The 19891-nt window shown below is 40.2% G+C and overlaps 1 protein-coding gene across 1 annotated transcript in view; it reads left to right on the top strand.

The window, feature by feature from the left end:
• cmc1 (C-x(9)-C motif containing 1) overlaps window positions 1-19891 on the top strand; it is a 48805-nt gene that overhangs the window by 13760 nt on the left and 15154 nt on the right. Inside the window, exon 2 of the mRNA XM_078428598.1 lies at window positions 3609-3698. Within this exon, the coding sequence (XP_078284724.1) occupies window positions 3609-3698 (90 nt within the window). The remainder of the gene's footprint in view (window positions 1-3608; window positions 3699-19891) is intronic.

Genomic DNA, 19891 nt, shown 5'->3' with positions numbered 1-19891 from the left:
ATGCTGCCACCACCATGCTTCACATTAGGTATGGTATTGGTCAGGTGATGAACGGTGCCTGGTTTCCTCCAGACGTGACGCTTGGCATTCAGGCCAAAGAGTTCAATCTTGGTTTCATCAGACCAGAGAATCTTGTTTCTCATGGTCTGAGAGTCCTTTAGGTGCCGTTTAGCAAACTCCAAGCAGGCTGAGATTTGCCTTTTACTGAGGAGTTGCTTTTGTCTGGACACTCTACCATAAAGGCCTCATTGGTGGAGTGCTGCAGATATAGTTGTCCTTCTGGAACGTTCTCCCATCTTCACAGAGGAACTCTGGAACTCTGTCAGAGTGACCATCGGGTTCTTGGTCACCTCCCTGACCAAGACCCTTCTCCCCCTGGGCGGCCAGCTCTATGAAGAGTCCTGGTGGTTCCAAAGTTCTTCCATTTAAAAATGACGGAGGCCACTGTGCTCTTCGGGACCTGCAATGCTGCAGAAATTGTTTCATACCCTTCCCCAGATCTGTGTCTCGACACAATCCTGTCTCGGAGGTCTACGGCCAATTCCTTCGTCTTCATGGCTTGGTTTTTGCTCTGACATGCACTGTCAACTGTGGGACCTTATGTAGACAGGTGTGTGCCTTTCCAAATCATGTCCAATCAATTTAATTTACCACTGGTGGACTCCAATCCAGTTGTGGAAACATCTCAAGGACAATCAATGGAAACAGGATGAACATAAGCTCAATTTTGAGTGTCAAAGCAAAGGGTCTGAATACTTTTGTAAATGTGATATTTCAGTTATTTCTTTTTAACTACTTTGCAAAAATTTCTAAACACCTGTTTTTGCTTCTTCATTCTGGGGTATTGTGTGTAGATTGATGATTAAAAAATAAATTTAATCCATTTTAAAATAAGGCTGTAACATAACAAAATGTGGAAAAAGTGAAGGGGTCTTAATACTTTGTGAAGGCACCGTATGTAACTGATCCAATTGAGTTTCTGGTCAAGTTGTTGTTGGAAGACTAAGCAATGATAAAACAATTGAAATGTTACGGGCAAGTGATTACAACCCCTCTGGAACGACATGCCAATAGGTTGGCATTGTTGTGCATGATTGTTATTTGCACCCTATCAGCCCATATGCTATTTATTCAAATCCTGTTGCATGCACCAGTGGAAACTTAATTCTATAGGCAATGGAATCAAGCATAGTGCAATCATAAGCAAGCATTCCATTTTATGATCTTACTAGGCCAAGTGGACCAGTTGGGCCCAAACCTCTCCTGCATTTGTGCAGCACCCTCTCCTCCCCCACTCCCCCTCCACTCCCCTCTCCCCCTCCCTCTCGTCCTCCTCACTCCCTCCCTCCACCCCCCTCCCTGTCCCACTCCCTCCCGTTCCCCTCCTTCCCTCCTTCCTCCTCCCCTCCTTCCTCCCCTCCATCCTCCTTCCTCTCCTCCCTCTTCCCCCCTCCCTCCCCCATGTAGTTCAGGAACAAACAAACAAGAGTTTTAGTGTATAGATGATGAAGACATTCTAATTGATGCCTCTTCTTCGGTTCGTTCACCTTGTGGTGGTGAAGAGGCTTGTGTGCCCCCATGATTCCGGGAGCGATGCCGTCTGAAGCACTAGCTGCCGGTAGGGCCACCCATGGCGGTAAGGTTGAGGATGAGGGTCCAGACTAATGAACGATCCAACCTACAAGACCTCAACGGCGGACCAGGCGGACAAAATTATCTTGAACTCAATGGCTGTGAAGGCGGATGAAGGCTGCAACAGATCTGTCAGCTCTAATCGTCTTGGTTCCCTTGCCATTGGAATTCGTTGATTGATTTGTGAAGGACCTTGGAGTGCTTCTTGGAGTGCAACATCAAGTACACGTTAAACAAACACATGCACAGGCGTCTTCGTTCTGTGAGCAGCACAAAACTTCACTCAGGACTTTCGGCGATCGGGGAAGGGCGACGGGAGCAGGCTACGTGATGGCTGGAAGCTCCTAGTCAAGAACCAGCATGGAAGCGGTGAATACTTGATTCAATCGCTCAACTTTGGACAGAAGCAGGAAAGTTGTTCGGTAACAGTATTCATGTCAGAGCAGTCCTATTTAGGATCCACTCTGCTCACCCTGAACTTGACTCGGTATCAAGGGAACTCTTATGTGACATCCTATCCACCTATGGATGTCCCAAAAAGTACATTCGAATCCTGAGACTCCGCCACGATGGCATGCTTGCCACAGTCATGGCCAGCAACAGCAATTGTGAGCCGTTTCAAGTCAGATCAGGAGTGAAACAGGGATGTGTGATTGCCCCAACACTGTCCACCATCTTCATTGCGACAATCATTCACATCATCAAGGACGACCTACCCCCAGGAATCAAAATCATCTACAGAACAGATGGCAGACTTTTCAATCTTGCCCGTCTCATGTCCAAGACATATACGAGTTCCCTCATCAAGTCGCACTAATTTCTAATTTTCACCCAACAAACAGCTAACAATGGCCTGTTTCCTTTATCATCGTTGCTTTTTTGCATTTCTTTCATTCATTGTACTTTAACTCTCTACATCATCGTCCATATCTCTCATTTCCCTTATCTCTAACCAGTCTGAAGAAGGGTCTCAAACCGAAAGTCACCCATCACTTCTCTCCAGAGATGCAGCCTGTCCCACTGAGTTATTCCAGCTTTTTGTGTCTATCATTGAAGAGAACGAGAGCTTTGTGTTGGATGGAAGATATTCTGGCAGGAGGTCTGTGACCAGTGGAGTACTGCAGGGATCTGTTCTGGAACCTCTGCTCTTTGTGATATATATATAAATGACTTGGATGTAAATGTAGATATATATAAATGACTTGGATGTAAATGTACATGGGTTGGTTAGTAAGTTTGCTGATGACACCTAATTGGAGGAGTTGCAAGCAGTGAGGAAAGTATCAGAAGACACAGCAGGATATAGATCAGCAACAGAAATGGATAGAGTAATAGCAGATGGAGTTTAGCCCAAGCAAGTGTGAAGTGTTGCTCTTTTGTATATTGATGCAGCTCTATAGGACTTTGGTTAGGCCGCATTTGGAATATTACAGTTCTGGTCGCCCCATTACAGGAAAGGTGTGGCGGCTTGGGAGAGGGTGCAGAGGAGGCTTGCCAGAATGCCCCATGGATTAGAGGGTTTCAGCTACAGGAAGAGGTTGGATAGACTTTTACTGTTTTCTCTGGAACGTCAGAGGTTGAGGGGAGCCTTGATAGAAGCATATAAAATGATGAGAGGCAAGACTACAGTTCAAATAAATCATTCTATTAATAGATTCTTTGAAGTTTGGGGCTATTAGCACTCTCTACTTGTAAGTTGTTGACTGTTTAGTTGGATGCAATGATGGTGGGTTGGAAATCCAATTTAGGAAGGAATTGTTGGCACTGTTAATGTTCGGATTAATATAATTGACAATGTGGTGGCTGATTCATTTCCCAAGTGGCACTGACAAGGTATGTAAATGAACACTTGATAATTTACTGAGTTACGCAGTAGCTTATTCAGCAAATTTGATTGTTCGGGGAAAAGTCCCCGCATTCATCATCCGCTTGCTTTCTCCACAGCAGCCATTAAAATTTCTACTTTTATTTCTTAGATGTACGACTGCGGCATGTGGAGAAGGATGTTCTTATCCCGAAAATGGTGCGACAAAAAGCCAATGAACTTTGTTCAGATAAAGTAGAAGGTAATGACTTCTTCTTTGGGTGATGCAGTTTATCAGACAGTGTTGGATGAATGCAGTGCATTCAAACAGAAGTAGTTGTGAAAAAAGGTGTAATACTCATTATATTACTGTTTCAACAATAACTTGTTATTAAGCAACAACATTAAAAAGTTGAATAACCAAGTTTATAAATACAGTAAACCGTACAGGTTAAATTGTTTCAGATTCTCTCCCTGGGTTATGTTGGTAGCTAGTGTCAACAAGGTTGATATTGTACAGTATAATTCAATTAGGCTAGTGAGGCTTGCATCCTTGAACCACCTTCTTCGCTGTCAACCACATTGCCAGTCTTAGTCTCATTCACAAAATTATGAATGGTGGCCCTTATGTTTCAATCATATACCTCATATATATCATGAATATGTATCAGGTAAAGCAAAGAACCTACAACTGAGCACAATGAACCACACAGTATTCAGCCCAGAATGGTCAACCCAAAAAGAAAATTGTCAGTCGTTCTGGAAGGTTCAGTTCACAGCAGAGGTCACAGCTTAATAATCTAAATAAATTCAGATATTTTCTTTGAAATCTATGCAACACCATGCATTGTGTTCACTCCAAAGAAGCAGACCATTATTGGGAGAAGATATTTGGATAATTGCTTGTGACTAACATGCAGTGCAGCCTCTCCACCATTTTTCTGATCATGTTGCTATTTGTAGGAACCTCCTATGTGAAAATTGGGTAGCATGTCAGCCACATTGCAACAGCAACGATCTTCCTGAAATACATGAAAATGTACAGCGCATTCAGAAAGTATTCAGACCCCTTCACTTTTTCCACATTTTACTACGTGACAGCCTTATTTTAAAATGGATTAAATTCATCTTTTTTATCATCAATCTACACACAATGCCCCATAATCAAAAAGCAAAACAGGTGCTTAGAAATTTTTGCAAAGTAATTTAAAAGAAATAACTGAAATATCACATTTACATAAGTATGCAGACCCTTTACTCAGTACTTTGTTGAGGCACCTTTGGCAGCGATTACAGCCTCAAGTCTTCTTGGGTATGACACTACAAGCTTGGCACACCTGTATTTGGGTAATTTCTCCCATTCTTCTCTGCAGATCCTCAAGCTCTGTCAGGTTGGATGGGGAGTGTCAATGCACAGCTATTTTCAGGTCCCTCCAGAGATGTTCGATCGGGTTCAAGTCCGGCCTCTGGCTGGGCCACTCAAGGACATTCATAGACTTGTCATGAAGCCACGCCTGCGTTGTCTTGGCTGTGTGCTTGGGGTCGTTGTCCTGTTGGAAGGTGAACCTCCGCCCAAGTCTGAGGTCCAGAATGCTCTGGAGCAGGTTTTCATCAAGGATCTCTCTGTACTTTGCTCTGTTCATCTTTCCCTCGATCCTGACTAGTCTCCCAGTTCCTGCCGCTGAAAAACATCCCCACAACATGATGCTGCCACCACCATGTTTCACCGTAGGTATGGTATTGGCCAGGTGATGAGCAGTGCCGCTTGGCATTCAGGCCAAAGAGTTCAATCTTGGTTTCATCAGACCAGAAAATCTTGATTCTCATGGTCTGAGAGTCCTTTAGGTGCCTTTTGGCAAACTCCAAGCAGGCTGAGATTTGCCTTTTACTGAGGAGTGGCTTCCATCTGGCCACTCTACCATAAAGGCCTGATTGGTGGAGTGCGGCAGATATAGTTGTCCTTCTGGAAGGTTCTCCCATTTTCACAGAGGAACTCTGGAGCTCTGTCAGAGTGACCATCGGGTTCTTGGTCACCTCCTTGACCAAGGCCTTTCTTCTCCGATTGCTCAATTTGGCCGGGCGGCCAGCTCTATGAAGAGTCCTGGTGGTTCCAAAGTTCTTCCATTTAAAAATGACGGAGGTCACTGTGCTCTTCGGGACCTGCAATGCTGCAGAAATTGTTTCATACCCTTCCCCAGATCTGTGTCTCGACACAATCCTGTCTCGGAGGTCTACGGACAATTCCTTCACCTTCATGGCTTGGTTTTTGCTCTGACATACATTGTCAACTGTGGGACATTATATAGACAGGTGTGTGCCTTTCCAAATCATGTCCAATCAATTTAATTTACCACTGGTGGACTCCAATCAAGTTGTAGGAACATCTCAAGGATAATCAATGGAAACAGGATGAACATAAGCTCAATTTTGAGTGTCAAAGCAAAGGGTCTGAATACTAATGTAAATGTGATATTTCAGTTATTTCTTGTGCTTGTGGAATGCTCTGAAATTCAATTCCCGCTTCTTTCATTGTCCCTACAATATTAATTCTTGCATGCAACAAATATGTGAATAACAAAATAAATCTTAAATGTGGTCACAAATAGAGGTGTGGTTGTGTAGTGGCAAGGGAATTGGCTGCCTTCCCACATCTTCTCCTTCAGCTTCCAAAATACAAACTTGATATAATTTTATGACATACTGTGCCCTCCATAATGTTTAGGACAAAGACCCATCATTTATTTATTTGCCTCTGTACTCCACAATTTGAAATTTATAATAGAAAAAAATCACATGGGGTGAAAGTGCACATTGTCAGATTTTAATAATGGCCATTTTTATACATTTTGGTTTCACCATGTAGAAATTACAGCTGTGTTTATACATAGTCCCTCCATTTTAGGGCATCATAATGTTTGGGAGATAGCAATGTCATGTAAATGAAAGTAGTCATGTTTATTTAGTTGCATATCCTTTGCATGCAATGACTGCTCGAAGTCTGCGATTCATGGACATCACCAGTTGCTGGGTGTCTTCTCTGGTGATGCTCTGCCAGGCCTGTATTGCAGCCATCTTTAGCTTATGCTTGTTTTAGGGGCTAGTCCCCTTCAGTTTTCTCTTCAGCATATCAAAGGCATGCTCAATTGGGTTCCGATCGGGTGATTGACTTGGCCTCTCAAGAATTGACCATTTTTTAGCTTTGAAAAACTCCGTTGTTGCTTTAGCAGTATGTTTGGGATCATTGTCTTGCTGTAGAATGAACTGCCGGCCAATGAGTTTTGAGGCATTTGTTTGAACTTGAGCAGATAGGATGTGTCTACCTGATCTGATAAGGGGACTAGAGGTAAAAGAGCCATTAGGAGGCAGTGATCACAACATGATAAGTTTTACTCTGCAAATGGAAAGGCAGAAGGGAAAATCGGAAGTGTCGGTATTACAGTATAGCAAAGGGGATTACAGAGGCATGAGGCGGGAGCTGGCCAAAATTGATTGGAAGGAGGCCCTAGCAGGGAAGACGGTAGAACAGCAATGGCAGGTATTCCTGGGAATAATGCAGAGGTTGCAGGATCAATTTATTCCAAAGAGGTGGAAAGACTCTAAGGGGAGTAAGAGACACCTGTGGCTGACGAGGGAAGTCAGGGACAGCATAAAAATTAAGGAGAGGAAGTATAACATAGCAAAGAAGAGTGGGAAGACAGAGGATTGGGACTCTTTTAAAGAGCAACAAAAGTTAACTAAAAAGGCAATACGGGGAGGAAAGATGAGGTACGAGGGTAAACTAGCCAATAATATAAAGGAGGATAGCAAAAGTTTTTTTAGGTACGTGAAGAGGAAAAAAATAGTCAAGGCAAATGTGGGTCCCTTGAAGACAGAAGCAGGGGAATTTATTATGGGGAACAAAGAAATGGCAGACGAGTTAAACCGTTACTTTGGATCTGTCTTCACTGAGGAAGATACACACAATCTCCCAAATGTTCTAGGGGCTGGAGAACCTAGGGTGATGGAGGAACTGAAGGAAATCCACATTAGGCAGGAAATGGTTTTGGGTAGACTGATGGGACTGAAGGCTGATAAATCCCCAGGGCCTGATGGTCTGCATCCCAGAGTACTTAAGGAGGTGGCTCTAGAAATAGTGGAAGCATTGGAGATCATTTTTCAATGTTCTATAGATTCAGGATCAGTTCCTGTGGATTGGAGAATAGCAAATGTTATCCCACTTTTTAAGAAAGGAGGGAGAGAGAAAACGGGTAATTATAGACCAGTTAGTCTGACATCAGTGGTGGGGAAAATGCTGGAGTCAATTATAAAAGACGAAATTGCTGAGCATTTGGATAGCAGTAACGGGATCGTTCCGAGTCAGCATGGATTTACGAAAGGGAAATCATGCTTGACAAATCTACTGGAATTTTTTGAGGATGTAACTAGGAAAATTGACAAGGGAGAGTCAGTGGATGTGGTGTACCTCGACTTTCAGAAAGCCTTCGACAAGGTCCCACATAGGAGATTAGTGGGCAAAATTAGGGCACATGGTATTGGGGGTAGGGTACTGACATGGATAGAAAATTGGTTAACAGACAGAAAGCAAAGAGTGGGGATAAATGGGTCCCTTTCGGAATGGCAGGCAGTGACCAGTGGGGTACCGCAAGGTTCGGTGCTGGGACCCCAGCTATTTACGATATACATTAATGACTTAGACGAAGGGATTAAAAGTACCATTAGCAAATTTGCAGATGATACTAAGTTGGGGGGTAGTGTGAATTGTGAGGAAGATGCAATAAGGCTGCAGGGTGACCTGGACAGGTTGTGTGAGTGGGCGGATACATGGCAGATGCAGTTTAATGTAGATAAGTGTGAGGTTATTCACTTTGGAAGTAAGAATAGAAAGGCAGATTATTATCTGAATGGTGTCAAGTTAGGAGGAGGGGGAGTTCAACGAGATCTGGGTGTCCTAGTGCATCAGTCAATGAAAGGAAGCATGCAGGTTCAGCAGGCAGTGAAGAAAGCCAATGGAATGTTGGCCTTCGTAACAAGAGGAGTTGAGTATAGGAGCAAAGAGGTCCTTCTACAGTTGTACCGGGCCCTGGTGAGACCGCACCTGGAGTACTGTGTGCAGTTTTGGTCTCCAAATTTGAGGAAGGATATTCTTGCTATGGAGGGCGTGCAGCGTAGGTTCACTAGATTAATTCCCGGAATGGCGGGACTGTCGTATGTTGAAAGGCTGGAGCGATTGGGCTTGTATACACTGGAATTTAGAAGGATGAGGGGGGATCTTATTGAAACATATAAGATAATTAGGGGATTGGACACATTAGAGGCAGATAACATGTTCCCAATGTTGGGGGAGTCCAGAACAAGGGGCCACAGTTTGAGAATAAGGGGTAGGCCATTTAGAACGGAGATGAGGAAGAACTTTTTCAGTCAGAGGGTGGTGAAGGTGTGGAATTCTCTGCCTCAGAAGGCAGTGGAGGCCAGTTCGTTGGATGCTTTCAAGAGAGAGCTGGATAGAGCTCTTAAGGATAGCGGAGTGAGGGGGTATGGGGAGAAGGCAGGAACGGGGTACTGATTGATAGTGATCAGCCATGATCGCATTGAATGGCGGTGCTGGCTCGAAGGGCTGAATGGCCTACTCCTGCACCTATTGTCTATTGTCTATTGTCTATTGACTTCATTATGCTATAACCATCAGCAGTTGTATCATCAATGAAGATAAGTGAGCCAGTACCTTCAGCAGCCATACATGCCCAGGCCATAACACCCCAACCACCATGTTTCACAGATGAGGTGGTATGCTTTGGATCTTAGGCAGTTCCTTCTCTCCTCCATACTTTGCTCTTGCCATCACTCGGATATAAGTTAATCTTCGTCTCATCTGTCCACAAGTCTTTTTTCCAGAACTGTGGTTGCTCTTTTAAGTACTTCTTGGCAAACTGTAACCTGGCCATCCTATTTTTGCAGCTAACCAGTGTTTTGCATCTTGCAGTGTGGCCTCTGTATTTCTGTTAATGAAGTCTTCTGCGGACAGTGGTCATTGACAAATCCACACCTGACTGCTGAAGAGTGTCAGACAGGTGTTTGGTGATTTTTCTTTATTATAGAGAGAATTCTTCTGTTATCAGCTGTGGAGGTCTTCCTTGGCCTGCCAGTCCCTTTGCGATTAGTAAGCTCACCAGTGTTCTCTTTCTTCTTAATGATGTTCCAATCAGTTGATTTTGGTAAGCCTAAGGTTTGGCTGTTGTCTCTAACCGTTTTATTCTTGTTTCTCAGTCTCATAATGGCTTTTTAGACTTTCATTGGCACAACTTCGGTCCTCATGTTGATAAACATCAATAAAAGTTTCCAAAGGTGATGGAAAGACTAGAGGAAAGACTAGCTGCTGAGAGCTCTCTTATACCTGCATTAAGTAGGCATTTAAACACACCTAAGCAATTACAAACACCTGTGAAGCCATGTGTCCCAAACATTATGGTGCCCTGAAATGGGGGGACTGTGTATAAACACTACTGTAATTTCTACATGGTGAAACCAAAATGTATAAAAATACCCTCTAATAAAATCTGACAATGTGCACTTTAACCACATGTGATTTTTCTATTTCAAATCTCAAATTGTGGAGTACAGAGGCAAATAAATAAATGATGGGTCTTTGTCCCAAACATTATGGAGGGCACTGTATGATGTGATAATGCATTTCATATGTTGATTTACATAACTTGTACAATATACGATTGTTATTGATTTGAATAATCCATGCAATTTATGGCATAGTCCAGAATTTAAAATTAAGGATATTAACGAATGCAAACAACTGAAACTTAGTTGCCCCCTAGAGGCGAATAAACGGCAAAACATTTCCGAGCCACTGTGTGGCTGCAGATATGTTTCAAATTATTGATTAGCATTATATTATTTGTTTATTTTAAACATTTTTTTTAATTGGCTGAAACAAAGCTGCTTTTAAATAGTGCTAATTAAGAGTTCTAATATGATTATCATTTGCTATTTATATTTACCGGTTGTTTCAATATGAGTTTTATCCAGCTTCTTAAATTTGTAGAGAGAAATTTGACTTTGGACCTGGTATTTTGAGGGAGAAAATGTGGGGAGATATGACATAATACCACATGTTTTTCCAGATATAAGTGGAATAAAATGGGATTCGTTTTAGTATAATTAGATGCTCGATGGTCAGCATGGACTCATTGGTATAAAAGGCCTGTTTCCATGTTATACTACGCAATGACATTAGGTCAAGCTCAAGTCGAACTCCTGACAACTTAGCCCAGAAAATAGAATGGAAAGAGAATGGATTGGGTGACTGCTGAATTCTTGATTGGATTATTGTCATTACATCGGATGAATCTAAAAGGTGAAAATTAGTTTATGCTCTGGAAATATTATTGTGTGATGGAAAATTGGAAAGTAGTGGCTTTTCAAATGAAAAGAAACTGAGCTTGGGATGTTGCATGAACGTGCAATGACATAAACTTTCTAACATACAAGAAATTTTCACTCTTTACCTCAAAAGAAAATGTTCTGATGGAATATCATTAGGTGAATTCTCAGGAGGCAATATATTGCCATTTAAAAATGAGCATCTTAGGGTTGAGTTTTTTAATTAACTATAATAACAATTAGAGAATCTTGTTGTCCATTAAAGCTATATAAAACTCGTCCCACTTTCTGTTCTTATCTTAGACCTGAGTTTGTATTTTTTTGGAATGTCATAATTTAATTTACCTCCATTACCTTACCTGGCAATGCAGTCAAAATCCTAACCATCTACTACAGTGCTTTCTCAGATTTTTACAAATGTAATGTTTGCTCAGAGAGATAGGAACTTTAATCTTATCAATTAATAATGCATTACCCTGTTTCCTTTGAAGGTACATGCAAGAGGCCACTTCATGGTTCATGATTATTGTAAACTTTAATTTGTTAGAAAAATTGCTGACCCTTCATTATTCTCTTGATACATAACCATTTTATACAATGACAACGCACTTGTTATTTTTTTAATGTCTGGTAATCCAGATATCTGGACTAGTAATCCAGAGGCACAAATTCAAATTCCATCATGACAGTAGGGCAATTGAAGTTTGTGCTGCAAATCATAATAAAAAGCTAGTACTACCATAGCTGACTTTCAACCATCCAGATTGTTATGAAAATGCATTTACTTCATTTGTATCCCCAGTCAAGGAAATTCTGTCCTTAACCAGGCTGATTTATTTTGGAACCAATCGCATCGTTTATTGTTAACTGTCACCCGAAATGAGCCGTTCAGTTGTGTCAAATCCTACAAAAAACAATAAGGATAAGATATCCTTCGTAAATTATCGCCCAAATGTCAAAATCTAAACCAGCAGTCAACCCTGCAATCTTCATCTTATTGGCGATGTGTCAAATTTGGGAGAACTGCTTCACAGATTAAGTTGGAGAACATGCAAAGTCCACAAATTCAGCACTGGAGGTTTGAAAAGAACCTTTTATGTATTTCTAATGTTGTATGCTAGGTATTTTGATAGCATTGTGCTGCAGCCAATGGAGGTGCTGTCACACAGTAACAGTGCTTGCTAGAACTGTATGACAGCAGCTTTAATGGCTGCAGCACTACGCTGCCCAAATACCTAGTATATTAATCTAGTTTATAAATACAAGGACACAATATTTAGGAATATGTAAAATAATTGCTGGTAATCGTAAATTCAAACTAAAACTAATAAATTAATGCAGGCAAGCATTTATAGCAAGATCATAAATGCTAATTTTATTCCAAGCTGTAAAGGTGTGATAACTTTCAACAATTTTAATTTTATGTGGTATAACTGCTTGATCTCAACTTTGAAAGTGTTATTTCTTTTCCCTTTGTTCCCAAACCCTAAACCTTAATGAGGTTACAACTGGAAGAGACTTAAATACTGGGGTTGAAACTACAACAGTGAACAACTTTATTTATTGAAAAAAATTAGTTGTGTGTATCACTTCCCCCAATTGATTAAGCCCTAAAAAGTTGGGGAAAAAACATGGCTTTTATTTTGGCTTTTCATCATTGCTGTCACTAAAAATTCACCTTGAGATTTTCATTTGGTTGAGGAAAGGTGTTACAGCAAATAAATCAATGCTCTTTTGACCATTATCCATAGAATGCTGATTAGGTAATACAACAGAAGTACAACATGAAAATAGAGTGCTTGCCAACCGCTAAGTTGCTTTATTTACATGAATGCTATTTCTCATAAGCACTGTGTTGAATTCATTATTAATTTTCTGCATTGGCTTTTTGTATGATGAATGTAATAACTTAATTCTGTGTTTGTATTCTATCAAATTAATCTGTTCTGGTCTTTCATTCTTTTTCAAATTAATCTTGAGTCCTGTAATAAGAAGCTTTGTGCATGCTATGATAAGTTAGAATGGAAAACACCACTCAAGCCATACCAAACATGGAGATATTTTATCATTTTCTAATTTAAAAGCAAGATAAGAAATATCCTTTTCTACTTCACTGGAGAGCTGATTTAGTTTGAATATCTTCTTCATCATCAGGTAAGAATTAATAGACACAGAGTATTATATATTCAGTGATGTTAAGTGAACCTTGATCAATCTAGAAGCTATGATTGTAGTGGCATTGTAAATGTCAAATAGCTTGTTCTGTGTAATATATAATAATCTTCCATATATTAGTACCTGACCAGCGTGCAGTAATTCTTTTTGAGTAAATACAGAATTTGTTTTATATAAGTAGGTAAACTTTTTTAATTTTCTGCAGTTAAAGATGACAGCTTTCTGTCTCAACAATACATCTTATATATTAAGATCTATGAATTCAATAGCTTAAATTGTCATCATAAGAAACTGAGTCTTAAATATTTGCAGTGGTAGTTACCAAATTGTTTGCTTTGTAAATTAATTTCGTTCAGTATTAGCATCTGAAGTGCTATTTATTTATTCCTTGTTTCTTCATTGTGACCACCAAGCCGTGAGGGCATATAGTAACAACAATATTGTCCTATTGCTATTAAATTACAATCAAGTAGCATTATAAATTCTCAGAAAAGGAAATTGCAAAATAAATAATTTAATTAAAGAATGCACACAAAGTTTGGTCATTTATTATCAATTTTTCATACATTGAAATGCCATTATTAGTATGGAAATATTTGGTGCAAAATAAAAACACTACATTCAATATTCTGAATCATTGTGTTTTGTTACTTCATATAAAGTTTATCTTTTTCCTTTTAAATTGTTAAAATTTACACACGGGTGTGAATCAGTTGAAATAAAAAACATTTGTTACTTTAAAATTGTGCTAGTTAAGTATTTTATGAATTTAAAATAAGAATACTATAAACTAAAACTCTACTACCATACGATATTTTGGCAAAATGGCCTTTTGTCTACTGATTACCATTTGTTAATGAGCTTGTTTTACAATGATTATTCCTGTCATTATCTGATGGATTAAGCAAACGCATAATAGCGAAATGAAATGAGTAATTAAACCAGCAGTGTTCTTTATGCTGCTGCATGCATCCCTCTTTTTTTGGGAAGCGTTGATTCTTATTTAGTTTCATAGCTTATAGCTGTTTTACCATGCCTCAATGAACTAAAGCTTATTGGGAGATCGGCTTCTAAACAGTTTTGCTTATGTACCAACAGACAGAGCGTTCTGGAGTTAAAGACAGAATGTATTGTGTCTTGAGGCTTGTTTTTCAGAACCATGCTTCCTCACCAATCAAAACCAGGGAGGTGGTCTGGCTCTGCCAAATAAGCAAAAGGGGCCTCCTTTCATGCAGAGGTTTCAAAAGACAGGTTCATTACTGCAGACTTTAACAACAATTGGTTGTCACTAGATTAACTTCAGATGGTCCCTGCTTTCCCTCTCTATCCCCTCCCCCTTCCCAGTTCTCCCACTAGTCTTCCTGTCTCCGACAACATCCTATCTTTGTCCCGCCCCCTCCCCTGACATCAGACTGAAGAAGGGTCTCGACCCGAAATGTCACCCATTCCTTCTCACCAGAGATGCTGCCTGACCCGCTGAGTTACTCCAGCATTTTGTGTCTACCTCCAATTGGTTAGCACTGATCAGAATGAGAATTAAATTCAAGAATAAACAGTATTTTCAAAAAAATCTGCAGCTCCGTTTGGGATTTAACTTAAAATCCATTTGAAAGTTGTATGCCATTTTAATGACGAATAAATTATAAAATATTTGAAGTATAACAAGGCTTCTTCAAAAGTATCTGTGTTATAGACAATAGACAATAGGTGCAGGAGTAGGCCATTCGGCTCTTCGAGCCAGCACCGCCATTCAATGTGATCATGGCTGATCATTCTCAATCAGTACCCCGTTCCTGCCTTCTCCCCATACCCCCTGACTCCGCTATCCGTAAGAGCTCTATCTAGCTCTCTCTTGAATGCATTCAGAGAATTGGCCTCCACTGCCTTCTGAGGCAGAGAATTCCACAGCTTCACAACTCTCTGACTGAAAAAGTTTTTCCTCATCTTCGTTCTAAATGGCCTAACCCTTATTCTTAAACTGTGGTCCTTGGTTCTGGACTCCCCCAACATTGGGAACATGTTTCCTGCCTCTAACGTGTCCAACCCCTTAATAATCTTATATGTTTTGATAAGATCCTCTCTCATCCTTCTAAATTCCAGTGTTTGGGGTATCTTTTTGCCTGATAAAAGCATGCCATTTATTGTGAAACATTTGAACAGCAGGGCATTACGGTATAAAAATGTAATCTGCTTGGTTCACGAACAAAGACATTTAACTCTCCGATTTTCAGTAAGGTAACAGGCAGACTAATACATGCCAACTATATCCTGTCCCTCCCTTGTGTGAGATTGGTAGTGGTAGCAGGAAGTTTTGTTAAAAACTTCATCCAGGTCTAAACTTTTCTCCATGATATGGACATAATGTCAGTCTCCTAAGAGTGTTTCGCTACCAGTTGAGGTAAAAGTATTGTAATGGAGAAATGTAAAATAGTCTTTATACATGGATTGTTTTAACCCAAGAAGTTCAGAATTTAAATTAGTTTCTATTACTGGATATTTTAATATCCACACAGTGTGATTTTAAACCAATGAGACCACAAGCTTAATTTTTTTAATTGTAATGTATGTAGTGCTATTTTAAAAGTGTAAATAATGTTCACTAGGTCTTTAAGAAATCAGCGTAGTTTGTTGTATAGAATTTAAGTTACAATAATTGTCATTTTGTTCATCATTCAATCTAAATATATTTATTTCAATGATATTCCCATTCTTACCTGAATATTTAACCTGCCTCATCCCAAACATCAGCTGTTTTAATCTTGAATTGTTCAATTGACAACTTCAATCCTGTTTTTTTCACTGATTTGCCCTTCAGATTTGTATCCAGCCTCAAAAATCAGATTTTTTTTTCAATCCTGTGAATGGTAAAATTAAATGATTGACGAATAAAAGATTAAAAGATTGAGGAATAAATATTGACCAGGATGTCAGGGAGGTTTCCTGTACCCTGTATCCACTTGAGAGACCAGACAGGTATTTATTCACAAAATGTTGGAGTAACTCAGCAGGTCAGGCAGCATCTCAGGATAGAAGGAAAGGGTGACGTTTCGGGTCGGGACCAATAAAGGCCCATAAGAAATAGCAGAATGAGACCATTCAGCCCATTGAGTCTGCTCCGCCATTTGATCGTGATTGAGCTATTTTTCCCTCAATCCCATTCTCCTGCCTTCTCCCCATAACCTTTGACTCCCTTACTAATCAACCTATCAATCTCCACTTTAAAAATACTCAATGGCTTGGCCTTGACAGTCATTTGTGGCAATGAATTCCACTGATTCACGACCCTCTGTCTAAAGTAATTTCTCCTCATCTCCATTCTAAAGATACGTCCGTTTATTCTGAGGCTGTGCCCTCTGGTCCTAGATTCTCCCACTACTGAAAACATCCTCCCCACATCCACTCTATGTCAGTATCCTATGTGCCTCCATAATCACATTGACCCTAAGACACGGCCATTCACGGTAAGCGCACTGCCTCATTAGTACTCCCAAAATGCATCACCTCACATTTATCTGGATTAATCGCATTTGCCACTTTCCACCCCATTTCCCCAAAACATTGATATCTCCCTGCAGCCTAAATGTGCCTTTCACACTATCAACAATTCCACCAAACTTTGTGTCATCTGGGAAAAACATGGAAATTCAGCAAATTCTTCCTTTGGACTTTGCAATTGAAGTTCTCGCTTATTATGTGATTTTTCACAAACAGCATCAGGGTAACTCGCAACTCTTTCAATACAAGAAAAACTCTGGCAATGCAATTTCTATGCTACTGCATTAGACTTCCAGCGTAATCGCTGAATATCTTTTGTATGTACATTTCCTCCCAATTAAATATTTGGAAGACTGAAACCATTCCTTCAGGCACCAATGGTATTACTATCTACTGACTGTTCTTTCCAACAACTTCCTGCAGCGATACTGCCACAACTTTGTTGTCATATTTGACCGTGGGTTATGTTTCATACCACCGATCCATGCGATTGTTAAGGCCACGCGCTTCAACTTCTACGACAACAACCTACGTTACCTCTGCCTCTACTCAGCTGCAGTAACCCTCAGCTGTACTTTTGTTATCTCCATATTTTAGTGTTAAAGTGCTTTCACAGTGATCCTCTCCTAATAAACTTGAGTTTATACAAACTATGCTGCTTATGTTCATGCCATAGATCAGAAGACATAGGAGCAGAATTAGCCCATTCTGCACATTAAATCCATTCTGGCATTCAATCAAGGTTGATCTATTTTACTGTCTCAATTCTTTTCTTTTGTCTCCATCCCAGTTCGAACAAGGGTTTCAAAGGAAACGTCCTGAAACATTACCTTTGTTTTTCTTCCCATAGTTCTGATCTGACCAGCTGAGAGTTTCCAGCATTTCCTGTTTTTACTTGTTGTTTGTTATTCCTCATTCTGGCAATTTCAGTGGCAAGAGGTGAGAAGAGATTGCATATCTTCTTGTTCAGGTAAATTTGAACCTGGGTAGGAAATATATAATGCAAAAGGAAGAAAGAAAATAAATTAGGAATTGACATGGAGCAAGGGTATTTTTAAAGATCCTTTATTATTCAGGTTTGACAGCAATTAATTTGCTGAAGTTTAAATTGGATTAGCATGCAGTGTGCGATCTCGGTAATTGGTTTGCAGTCTTGCTGCATCTTCCAGCAAACAAATTATCAGATTACTGAGAAAAAAACTAATTAAAACGTGGTTGTTAAATAAGTGACAAAACATTGATAATAGCTAATTTAAGGCTTAAAATTTTCCATGGCATTGGTAAAGTATTAAATAGGTCATTAAAAAGTTTTGCCATATTGTCGTTTGAGGACCAAATTGAATCAGATTGGTCAATGAATAATTGGGCTCATATGAGTGCAGCATAGATATACTCAAAAATATTCCAAAGAATGATAACAGAGGTGTATGATGTAACCTAATCCAGATGATTCAGACTGATATTTTTCCAAAAGTAATTTCAATTATTCATCAATTCAATTTAAAGTGTTGTCAAATGCTGTAGCACAGGAGACAGTTTTTGTGCAACTCCAAATCATGTATTGATGATTCAAATTACATAATTTTCTTTATTTGAGTTGTTGATGGTTGCTTGCTAACTGACTTCATAAATTGACAATGGAATTTTCCAACAAGATGATAAAAAATTAGAGAACTATTCTAAAATGTAAAGCATCATGCCAGTTTTATATGGGGCATTATTTGTGTAAATCACACATTTAGGTGATTTAGTTTACTTCGAAGTTCAAGAATTGAATAGAGTCCTCAATATATGTACTGTAGAACTAAATTAGTCTCACATCCAAAAGACAATAGACAATAGACAATAGGTGCAGGAGTAGGCCATTCAGCCCTTCGAGCCAGCACCGCCATTCAATGCGATCATGGCTGATCACTCTCAATCAGTACCCCGTTCCTGCCTTCTCCCCATACCCCCTCACTCCGCTATCCTTAAGAGCTCTATCCAGCTCTCTCTTGAAAGCATCCAACGAACTGGCCTCCACTGCCTTCTGAGGCAGAGAATTCCACACCTTCACCACCCTCTGACTGAAAAAGTTCTTCCTCATCTCCGTTCTAAATGGCCTACCCCTTATTCTCAAACTGTGGCCCCTTGTTCTGGACTCCCCCAACATTGGGAACATGTTATCTGCCTCTAATGTGTCCAATCCCCTAATTATCTTATATGTTTCAATAAGATCCCCCCTCATCCTTCTAAATTCCAGTGTATACAAGCCCAATCGCTCCAGCCTTTCAACATACGACAGTCCCGCCATTCCGGGAATTAATCTAGTGAACCTACGCTGCACGCCCTCCATAGCAAGAACATCCTTCCTCAAATTTGGAGACCAAAACTGCACACAGTACTCCAGGTGCGGTCTCACCAGGGCCCGGTACAACTGTAGAAGGACCTCTTTGCTCCTATACTCAACTCCTCTTGTTACGAAGGCCAACATTCCATTGGCTTTCTTCACTGCCTGCTGAACCTGCATGCTTCCTTTCATTGACTGATGCACTAGGACACCCAGATCTCGTTGAACTCCCCCTCCTCCTAACTTGACACCATTCAGATAATAATCTGCCTTTCTATTCTTACTTCCAAAGTGAATAACCTCACACTTATCTACATTAAACTGCATCTGCCATGTATCCGCCCACTCACACAACCTGTCCAAGTCACCCTGCAGCCTTATTGCATCTTCCTCACAATTCACACTACCCCCCAACTTAGTATCATCTGCAAATTTGCTAATGGTACTTTTAATCCCTTCGTCTAAGTCATTAATGTATATCGTAAATAGCTGGGGTCCCAGCACCGAACCTTGCGGTACCCCACTGGTCACTGCCTGCCATTCCGAAAGGGACCCATTTATCCCCACTCTTTGCTTTCTGTCTGTCAACCAATTTTCTATCCATGTCAGTACCCTACCTCCAATACCATGTGCCCTAATTTTGCCCACTAATCTCCTATGTGGGACCTTGTCGAAGGCTTTCTGAAAGTCGAGGTACACCACATCCACTGACTCTCCCTTGTCAATTCTCCTAGTTACATCCTCAAAAAAAAAACAAAAAAAAGCTAAATTGTAACAATTCTGGCATGAAGTTCTAACTTTAGGCACCTTGAAGAGCTGCCGAATGTTTTTTTTCTTTAACCCTTCTTAATGTATCTCACGCACTCAAGAAAGATGGTTTAATTCTAGTATGTATTTTGAATGGTAAAGTAATTGTCTCAGTTGCACTTGACGTACTTTCAAATTGCTTTCATTGTATTTCTAAAAAAATCAAAACTCTCATTCACAGGTCAATGAAGGATACAAAATAATTATCTACAGTGCTTTTTTGTGATGGTATGCCCTGTTCCAGCATACCGGCACCT

The sequence above is a fragment of the Rhinoraja longicauda genome, chromosome 2 (genome assembly GCF_053455715.1).
Source record: "Rhinoraja longicauda isolate Sanriku21f chromosome 2, sRhiLon1.1, whole genome shotgun sequence".
Classification (NCBI taxonomy): domain Eukaryota; kingdom Metazoa; phylum Chordata; class Chondrichthyes; order Rajiformes; family Arhynchobatidae; genus Rhinoraja; species Rhinoraja longicauda.
The sequence above is the reverse complement of the archived record's forward strand: the minus strand, read 5'-3'. Positions and strand labels throughout refer to the sequence as shown.